Source organism: Buteo buteo, unplaced genomic scaffold, assembly GCF_964188355.1.
Source record: "Buteo buteo unplaced genomic scaffold, bButBut1.hap1.1 HAP1_SCAFFOLD_76, whole genome shotgun sequence".
NCBI lineage: Eukaryota > Metazoa > Chordata > Aves > Accipitriformes > Accipitridae > Buteo > Buteo buteo.
This window is the reverse complement of record NW_027439240.1, coordinates 87,850-97,875: the sequence shown is the minus strand read 5'-3', so window position 1 is coordinate 97,875 and position 10,026 is coordinate 87,850. Positions and strand designations below refer to the sequence as shown.

Below are 10,026 nucleotides of genomic sequence, written 5' to 3'. Positions count from 1 at the left end.
CCTGTGCAACTCTGTGCCTTGCTTTCACTCCTAAAGCACCTGAACCCAGCCCTCATGCGCGCCGGCAAGGATGCTGGGACAAGGCACAATCCCAAACTCCTCCCCGAGGGGTCATCCTCAAACAGCAGCTGCCCGCTCCAGAACAGCCGATGGCGGACACAGTCAGAAGAGAGAAAAACCGTTTTATTGAGAACATTAACTGCGGTGGGGGGCGGGCCCAGGGCTCACAGGGGTTCAGCCAGTAACAGGAAAACGGCACCTACAAGGACAGAGTCAGAGAGCGCTGCTGAATGCACAGCGCCAGGAAGAGGCAGGGTTTGGTTGCCCTCTCTCTGGGGAACACCGTTGACGAGGAATTGCTCATAGCCCAGAAGAGAGCGAGCTACGGCTGGCATTGCCGAGGGGAGGGCTCTGGCGCCTTATCCCCACGGGGAATGCCCTTAGAGAGCTGTGCGCGCGCAGAGATGCACAGGGCCCCTGTGCCACGCAGCAGGGCTCGATGGGGAGCCCCTGGGGAGCGGCCACGGGGTTCTTGCCAGACCCTGCGCAGCACCATCCTTCGCCGTGCCTTGCCAGCGGGTTGGCCTGACTTAGAGCAGTGCTGAGAGTTGGATGGGCAGCAGAGCCTGGTACACACCTGGGCTTCTTGACCTGCCGGACCTTCCTGCATCTTTTCCGTTTGCGATCCCCCAATCTGTTTTCTCTCTTCCTCCTCTTTTTTTCTGCACAGCTTTCATCTCCCCAGGCCTGTTTCCTCCTTCGGTTCCTTCTCTTTTCCTTGTCCCGAGGAGAGCCTGCAAACCTTTCCATCCCACAGTGTGCTTAGATAGGTAAGGCCACGATCCAGCGGAGACAGTTCTGATTTTAACCCAAAGTGACTCGTTTTACCTTCTTTCCTCTGAAAGGCTGCCCAGTTGTTGCGGGCGTAGCAGGGGCTCTGCCGTGCTCTCGAGGGTGGCTGGAGGCAAAGCTGGAGGTGCCTAAACCAGAATTGTTGGAGTTCAGGGGTGGCAAGGGACGGCCTGGAGTAGTAAGGGACTGCTTGCCAAATTACCACCTTAGCTCTCTGGGGAAGATGCTGCTTTGCATCATGCATCCACATTTTGCACAGTCCACCTGCCCCAAAACAGACTTGATGAAACTGTGATGAAGTAGGATCCGAGCAAAAGCCCTCTCAAGTTGACAGCTACTCCCCGCTGTCTTTTTGTAGGTATTTGGTTGGATTAAGCACATGCTTAATGCATTTGAGAAAGGACCTTTCCAGTTTTCCATACAACGTATGATTCCGTGGGGGAGGAGGAGGAACCCCAAACACACAAGCCATCGGCTGGCCGGAGGAGGCCCAGCAGCTACTTGGCCTCCTCAGAAACTACCCTCCTACCCGAGAGACACTGTCACGGTGCTTGTGGAGCAGAGCTGACATACCTCTGTCGTTTTGGACTCCGCCACCATGTCTCCCCCAGCTCCTTTGAGGACACCCAGAGAGGGGGATGCATGCAGAATGGCTTCTGCCTGGTGGCCCTGGTCTCCTCTGCCTGCAGGGCCACTTTGCTCTTCCAAAGGCAGGTCTAGAAAGCAAAACCATGTGCAGCAGTGACGCCTTGGAAGTAGCACACCCAAAGCAAAACCCACCCCAAGCCCTACACCGGTTTTCTTCTTGACGTTGAGGTTTCTGGTATCCCGAGCCCCAGCCTGGGACAGCCCTCAGTTCCTCCTCATACCTGTGGCTCCGTCCGTGGGGGCTGGCGACTCCCCAGCTGATGGACAGGAGCGGCCAGCCACCTCCTCCCCAACAATGTCGCCGCAATTTTCAATCATAAACAGCGCCAGCGTGTTCACCTGCACACATCAAACCCTTGCTCTCAACCCAGCTGCCTGAAGTTGTCCCAAGCAGCCTTTCCCACTCCCGACCCTTGCCTCTGCACAGATGGCTGTGGCTGCGGGGCTGCCTTTGCAGGCAGCCACCCCACCGGCATTTGCTCAAGGGAGGAGGCAGCCAGGGACCTCTGAGCAGCCAAGCTCGGATAGGCCGGCAAGGCTGCAGCCGGCTTGCCAACACAGCGCACCTTCTCGGTCACCTCCAGCATGGCCTGGAGCGGGAGCAGGTCCTCGTCGGGTGGGCTCAGCAGGTTTGGCCCAAGGCAGATGGCCAGGTTGCTGCAGCTCATCCTGCTGGTGGCTGCGTTGCGGCCGATGTGCTGGAGGAGGGACAGCAGCCGCTTGAGGAGGAAGAGGTTGGCTGCAGGCAACTTCTCGGCCACCCTGAGGGAACAGGGACACTAGGTTGACAAAGCAGATTTTGCCCAGGCCTGTTGTCCAAGGCAGGGGGGAGCCAGCGGCTGAGTTGCCCAGCTTTCCAGGTGCTCTCAGCCAGCGGCCAGGGCTCCTGCTCAACAGGCAGGCTGCTGCCCGCACTTACGCTTTCAGCTCGGAGACCTTCTCCTCCTTGCTGGTCCTCTCCATGGCTGCCATCCAGTCCTCGTAGAGGTGGGTCACCAGCAGCTTGTCGGGGATGCTTCGGAGGAAGTCCTGCAATGCCAAGGGCTCTGGGTGAGCCTTTGAAGTTTCCAGGCCGGCCAGGAGCTCCTCCAGCCGCAGGTCAGAAGCGCTCACCTTCAAGACGGCGGCCAGCAGGAGTGCAGGCTGGTTGCCCAGGTCGACATCGGCGTCGCGGTCCAGGGCCTCCCGCAGCTCCCGAAGTTCCGTCCCGCTGGCAGCTTTGCGGAATATCCCCTCCGTCGACGGTCCTTCCCGGCGCAGGACAGCCAGCAGCTCCTGCAGGAGAGGCAGGAGGACAGTTGCTTGGCCGAGGAGCTGCCTTCCGACAGCGGTGGCCAGAGCACTGCCCCAGAGCGGGCTCCTTGCTGGGGGTGAAGAGCCCAAGCCGCCATCCCCGGAGCTCCTGGGGACACCCGTGTCCCCTGTGGAGCAGCCGGAGGGAGGGCTCCTACCGCCTCTAGGGAGCATCTGGAGGGCTGGGGACCCCCCCGGCCAGGCTGGCTTACCTGGATGGGCCGGGGCAGGGAGCCGTCCTCCCCGCAGAGGGCTGCCAGGGGCTGGCCAAAGAGCGCCCTGCTGCAGCCAGAGCCCACCTGCCCTGGCACCTGGGCAGCGGCCGGGGTCCTCCGATGAGCAAAGGGCCAGGGCAGCCCCCTCCTCTTCCTCCTCCTGCTGCTGCTCCCTCCTGCTGCAAAGGAAAGCCGAGCAAGAGCCCGTCAACGGAGACCGCCGGGCCAGCGCTCCCGGGGCCTGCCCTGCCCGCAGCGTGGTGCTGAGCGGTGCAGCAGGACGGGCAGGGAGCCAGCAGCTGGACCTCCGAGCTCCGGCTCAGCAGCTCCAGTTGGGAGGCTCCTGAGAGCCGGCACGCCACCAGGAGAGGAGAGCCTGGCCCAGCCCTCGCCCTGTCCTCCTCCAAGCTGTGGGCAGCAGCAGAGGCTCCGTGTCCCCGCAGAACCACGTCCAGCGGCCGCTGCCCAGCGGGTGTCCGTCCTTCCTTCCTCCTGGAGGTGACATCCTGCCTCGGGCTGCCCAACCTGCATGGCGACACTCGAGGGACAAGTGAGCACAGCTCCAGCGCTTGCAGGAGCTTACCGTTCTTCCCGAAACTCACCCGGTGCGTGGCAAAGTCCCCCTCCGCTGCTCGGCGGGACCGTCGGAGGCCCTTGCTTGGGACCAGCCTGCAAGAACCAGGCTGCGCTCAGAGAGCAGCCCCGCGGCGCAAAGGGCCGCCGGCGAGCTGCCAGCCGGCACCGGCAGCCTGAGCGTGGCAGAGCCGGGACCCTCTGCCCTCCCGGGCTCTCTGCCCCGCGGGGCAGGTTTCCCCCCAGCACCGCCGGCCAGGATGTGCCGGCATTCCCGGCGGCTCCCCAACCCTCTCCGCTCCCCGAGCGGCACCACCCTTCCCTCCATCCCTCACCCCACTGGCCGCACGTGCCGGCACAGCCAGAGGCGGGCGAAAGGCAGCCCTTCTCACCTCGGCCTGGCCCTCCATCAGCCTCTCCAGGCTCCCGGCGCTTAATGTCCTCCACTGGGCAAGAGAGAAGGAGCGGAGGCAGGTGAGCAGCGATGCCTCTGCCGCTCGCTCGGCGGGAGGACCAGGGCTCGGGGGCAGAGCCCAGACCGGGCAGGCACTCACGGCGTGGCGGCGGCCCAGCTCCTTCTCCAGGAGCCTGATGGATGGGACAGGCGTCACCCGGGCTCTCTTGGCTCCTTCTGGTGTCCTGTGCACCGGGAAGGGACAGGGAGAGAGCTGGCTGAGCCCCAAGCCGCCTCTTCTCCCTCCTGCGGCAGCTCTGCCCGAGCGAGAGCTGCCGGCAGCCACGGGGGCACCTCTCCCCAGCTGAGGAGCTGCGTTCCCCCGTCCGGCTGCACTTGCAGCATCCCCGCGGCTTACCCCAGCAGCGTGCCCACCCACAGCTCCTTCAGCGCCCGGGAGCTGCAGAAAGAGAGGAGAACCAGCGTCAGGCCCCGCTGCCCCCCAGCCCGTGGGCAGAGGCGGGCGCCTGCGCAGCCCTGCCCCGTGGGGAAGGACGCCGGAGCGGGACGAAGCCCCGTGGGGCAGGACAGAGGCGCTGCCCGAGCCCTGGCTCCCCGTGTCCTGCCAGAGCAGCTGCTTTCGCCCTCCCCTTCTGGGGACCCAAAGGGGATGCGGGACCTGCCCATGCCCCCATCCCTCCCTGCCGGCGTGCTGCTCGATCCCTGCCCAGGCTCTGCACGCAGGGCAGAGGCCGTTCTCACGATGGTGCGGGTGTGCTTGGGAACGTCTCCCGCCTGGCCGTGGCACTCACCCGAAAGTGGCGACGCAGGAGCCGCTGGGCCAGACGAGGAGGATGGAGGTCCTGTCCTCATCGCCGCCTTCCTCCTCTTCCTCGTCCCCCGCCGCCTCCTTTCCGCCGCTCAGCACCCACAGCTGGTCCAGGGCCAGGCGGAGCTGTGGGCGCAGGCTGGTGCCGCGTCTGCAGAGAGCAGAGAGGAGAGGCAGGCGGTGAGCTGGGGGTGTCCTCCTCGGGGTCCCCCCGGGCCGAGCCCTGTCCCCCACCTGCCCTTGGGACAGACATCGATGGGCGCATCCAGCACCAAGGGGCCGGGGCCTGGGGCTGGGGCCGGGGTGTCCCGGGGCTGGGGCCAGGGCCAGGGCTGGGGGAAAGGCAGCTGGGCTCTGAGGGTCTTACTGCAACTTGGCGATCACCAGTTCCTCCTGGAGGAGGAGAAGGCGTCTCTCGCTCCTCTTGCGGCCCCGGGTCAGCCGCACGTCCACGCTCAGCACCGCCTCGGCGTCGGCGAGAGCCTCCCTGCAGAGCAGAGAGCGGCGGGCATGAGAAAGGCCGCTGCCACCGCGGGTCCCGGCCGTGCCCCCGAGGCACAGGGAGAGCTCACCTGGAGCCGCAGCAGCAGTTGGCCTGGCCCATCCTGCCCGGGAGAGGAGGACCCTCGCCGTGGACCGAGGACGCGGGCCAGTCGGCGACAGCGGGGATGGGAGGCGAGGTGCCGGTGCCGGTTCGGTGCCGCTCGGTCAGATCCTGCCTCCTCCCAGCGCTCCTGCGTGCCAGCACAGCTCCGTGCTGCTGTCTCTGGCGGCCGTGGGCTCCAACTGACCAACATTCCGAGCCCAGCGACCAACATTCTAAGCCCAACGACCAACATTCTAAGCCCAACGACCAACATTCTAAGCCCAACGACCAACATTCTAAGCCCAACGGAAAGTGGGAGGGGCACTGGGGGGAGAGTTCTTTCCAATGTGGCCGTCTCTGCCTGGCACTGGGGAGCCCAGGGCTCGACAGAGCAGAGGGGAAGGGCTTGGGACTTCTGCAGTCTTTCTTGCTAGGACCTTCATGCCCCAGAACTGTGCATTTCCCTAAGCCACTGTGTCTTAGTCACAAGTGTGTGGCTATCCCTGGATTCCCCTTGCTTGTCTATGTAGCACCCTTCCCATTCCCGCCCTTCATGCACATCTCCCTGTGCCACTGCGATGAGGATTAGAATTGTGTGGGTTTTCTCTAGCCAAAGCAGTGGTCAAATTGGGGAGGCTCTCTCTTGGCATGGGACAGTGAGAAAGAAGATGACCATGCTGATAGGGTGCAGATACAGTTTCCAACTTGGTAACGGTAACTTGGTGTTTTGTGCTTTCTGCATTGCTCTGTGTGCCTCAACACTTCACACTGCAAGAGAAAGGGAATGTCATGGTCTGGACCCAGACACCAATATGGACCTCCCTCCCCACGAGAGGGAGAGTCTGTGCAGCATCACACTTTTGCTCTGCCCTCATTAAGACGAAAACCACTTTCACCCTAGACGATTCGTCCCTGAGAAAGACAGCTCTCAGACCATGCAACACTAGCTGGGACAAACATCCTCTCCTGGATAGTGGCATTAAGATAGGCTGTGTATTTTGAACCGTCTGAAGGTCATTGAAGAATGGCCTTGTGAGAAGGTAATCTTGGTGAAGCTGTCGACGGGGCTTCTACGGACATGGGCTCACACACTAACAGACATAGCCATGTGCCATTTATTCTCTTGATCAGCTAAAATATATGATCCATTCGTGAATTGATCTCTTCCTGAATAAACCTCAAACTTCTAAAACAATGACCTAACCAGCTTGAAAAGGCCCCAGGACAGAAACTGAAGCCATAGTCTTAATGGTCACTTTCCTGAAGAGAGATACTGACTTTACAACCTCACTCTGGTTATAATCACAGGATTTATCTTTGCTGCTGCTGCTGCTTTCTCCTCTGAGGCTGGGATTTTGTTAGAGCTATTTTAGACCAGGTCCATGTGATGCAATGCTGACTCTGGTCAGGACTATTCCATGCTCCTGTCTAGAGGCTGCTGCTCACTGTTTGGAGGGAGGAAGGGAGCCTAAAACTTCCTATTTTATCACAAAACTGTCTTTTTATTGGTAGCCCAAAATATTATTGTTTTATGATCTTCTCCAAATAGAAAAATCCCTTACATAAGTCATTTCACCTGCAGCTGGTACCACTTTCACAGCCCTCTCGATCCTCTTCTGTGAGTGCATTACAGGTACGAGCACGTGGCCATCCCGTGGGGTAGCATGTGAGCAGACAACAGAGGGCTGAAGTCTTTGAAGTGGTTTGTTGGCAGGCAAAACAAGCAGGAGAGGCTTTCCAAGCGCTCATGGTGCTGCAGTCAGAAAAGCGTCTCAAGAAAATGTGTGGAGATGAGCTGCACGGTGAGCGTGGGGCTGCCTGTTCCCGTCATACCCAGAAAAGTTACTGTAATTTGTGGTTCTCCTATTCTGGGCCAGTGGGATGAAGCTGGGGTATAACCTTGAGAACTTAACTGGTCGGGAACACAGAGGAAGCAGTCAAGCACAGAATCTGAGAGAAGTGTAGTCCTGAGCATGTCCTTTATCAAGGTGCCTTGAAGACATTCTCATAGTACAGCACACAAAAAAAGAATTGGGCAGCACGTGGAAGAAGACTCAGAAGAATGCCAATACTACTGCAACTTACCATAAGAAAAGTTGCAATTTCAGCATTTCTTTCTGTTCTCTGTTCATTCTAGCACTGTTCAAGACAATCTGGAATGTCCAAGAAGTGACTGTGTCTGGTCCCGCAGTTAGATGAAATCTCCCAGCTGTAAAAACAGCTGCTGCTGCCTATTTATCACACAAAAACATGATTTCTTGATGGTAAGTCTAGTTCCATGTTGCTCTTTGCCAATGTCAGCAGATGTTGATGTTAATATATACAGCATCAGGAGCAACAGAAGGAATCACTGTGGCAGCTGTATTTTTTCCTCTGCAATGAAGGGCATTCCTGCCTTTTATTTGGACTTTGTCTTCAGAAGTAGAAGCAATGCACTACAGTGTACAGGTTAACATCACTTCAGTAGGCTTTTGTGAGTAAATAACAGTCCCATAAGCTCTAACGACATGAGAAATGTGGGATGTGAACTAAATATGATAAACCACTGAGTACAATTTTTTTTGGTAAAGTACTTACACATGAAAACACAATGTTTTGGGATACAATTGACATTTTCCAGCAGGAAAAATTCACTGTGTGCAGCAGAGTTCCTGCTAGGATAGCAACAGTGCACACTGCGGTTACTCTTTGGACAGTTCATGCTAGCTCATCCTACAGAATGGCCGTCTTGCCAGGATGATTCTGACTAAGAAGTTTTACTGCCTGCATGCTCTGTTAAGTTAGCCCATATTTGGGGTTTTCTGTTTGTTTTGGTTTTTTTTCTTGATGTTTGCTTGCTGTTGTGTTGCATTACAAGTTACAGGAGCCTTACATTGAAGGGAAAGAAAAACAATGTTAATGTATGAAGCCCTTTTTGTTACTCTAGTGAGCACTTACTTATGCCACTAATCCCATGAAGTTGCTTGCATAATTATGCAGCCAAGTTAGAAGTTACCCACATGAGTCAATTTACTCATGAAGGTACATCATTGTTAAGGATGATGTTGTTGTTCCAAACAAGGCAATACATTTTGCTTTCTCTCTCAGCACCTGCTCCTCAATAAATAGAAGAGGGCTGATCTGGAGTGAGAATTGCAATACAAACACCCAACTACCTGGAGTTTTGTTCTGCAGAACTCATGTTAAAATCGGGACTCATTCTAATTGGGGTCTGTCAAACAAATAGAAAGATAAGCCTTGCTTTTGTAAGACAAACATGAAAGAGGTTGATTATCAGGCCCGATTTCCCTTAGATAGTTCACTGCATCCCAGGTTACATACATCTTTTCATTTAGAAGTCTGGAGGTGAAGTGAATGCTGCGTGTGCTTTTTTGTTTATTTATTTTTTGTTCTGTACAAAACAATCATCTCATGTGGAACCTTGCAGATGGCTTTGCAATAGATTGTAGTGGGTATATACCCCCTTACTCTAGTCTCACTTCTAGATTTCAAGTTAATTGTTCTTTTGTATTCAGAAGGAGAAAGCTTGTTCAAATACCAACTGCAATTGCCGGGAAACTGGCAGGCAGGCCTGTTGCTTTCTTTGGAGGAAAAAAAAGCAGCTAATTCTTGTATTCACAGGCAAAACATTCATAGCTTTTTAGTAGGTGATTTTTAAACTATAAAGACATTAGAATTAGGTGAACACATCTTTGTTTTAATGTGCCTCACTCAACACTTTGTATTGTTATGTGTGAGGGATACATTTTTCATGGTCAAATTTCAGCTATGTTGCATGTAAATATAGCAGCATTTGTAAAAGCTGAGAAACACAGCATGTTCAAAGTTTCGTACAGATATGTGATGGTAACCTACCTTAATTGTCATTTTAATCAGTAAGTACATCCTCACGTATCATTCCTGAAGCAAGTGAAGTGAGGTGACAGTTAAATAACTCAGGCAATTAGACATGAAACACTGTGAAGTTTTCAGGTGGCTGCTTTTGTTTCATAAACCAAAATATCAGAAATCCATATACCCAGTCAACAAGATTTGATATAGCAGTTATTTATAGTTTATAAAGGGAAAATGGGGTTTATATGGAATATACACTTTAAGTGAATTCAAGGCACAAAAAGTTTAAAAAAAATTAGCAGAGGAGCTATAGGTATGTTACCGATGGATAAACAGAAAGAACATACATAGGTTTTTTCCCTTCATTTCTGAAGGAAGAAAACAGCTACAGTGAAAAGAAGGATGCACCGAACTAACTTACAACCAAGGGAATGTGGAATAAAGCAGCAGGAAAAAAACGGCTTTGTGAGACAGGGGTAGCAATCATCTTAAACGCCTAAGCATTTGTATGTGTTCCCTACTTTTTGTGGGTAATCGCTCATAGTGTAATAGTGTGTGTTCAAAATTCTATTCATCTTGTACTTGCATTTCACATTTTAAAAATTCGTAAGCAAGAAGTTTTTTATTGTTCTCCTGCAGTAGAGGTGAAATCCAGAGGCTTACAAAAGTCAGGAATCTCAGCAGGAAAGAAGAAAAAGATCATTTGGTTGTAATCTTTAAAACTAGAGTTATTCACTAAAGCCTTTTTATAAGACAAGCATCTAGAACACTTTTGTTTCACGGGAAAATACTAAAATCGGTA

The 10,026-nt window shown here is 54.9% G+C and overlaps 1 protein-coding gene across 1 annotated transcript; it reads right to left on the bottom strand.

Annotated features, from left to right (window-relative positions):
* Positions 1 to 234: 234 nt before the first annotated feature.
* Positions 235 to 4,848, bottom strand: LOC142027870 (T-cell activation Rho GTPase-activating protein-like). The gene is made up of 9 exons (XM_075022067.1): positions 4,788 to 4,848; positions 2,614 to 2,864; positions 2,420 to 2,529; positions 2,067 to 2,262; positions 1,722 to 1,839; positions 1,426 to 1,568; positions 889 to 980; positions 638 to 802; positions 235 to 259 (listed from the first exon to the last, which is right to left on the bottom strand). The coding sequence occupies exons 1-9, from the start codon at positions 4,846 to 4,848 to the stop codon at positions 235 to 237; spliced, it is 1,161 nt and encodes a 386-aa protein (XP_074878168.1).
* Positions 4,849 to 10,026: the final 5,178 nt, after the last annotated feature.

What these genes read in the sequence shown, in the direction of transcription:
- LOC142027870 (XM_075022067.1), bottom strand. Translation starts at nt 4,848, where the DNA reads ATGAGGACAGGACCTCCATCCTCCTCGTCTGGCCCAGCGGCTCCTGCG. An exon ending in AGCCTTTCAGAGGAAAGAAG is followed by an intron (nt 803 to 888) that starts GTAAAACGAGTC and finishes TGGGATGGAAAG; the next exon opens with GTTTGCAGGCTCTCCTCGGG. An exon ending in CGGCAGGTCAAGAAGCCCAG is followed by an intron (nt 260 to 637) that starts GTGTGTACCAGG and finishes CTGTCCTTGTAG; the next exon opens with GTGCCGTTTTCCTGTTACTG.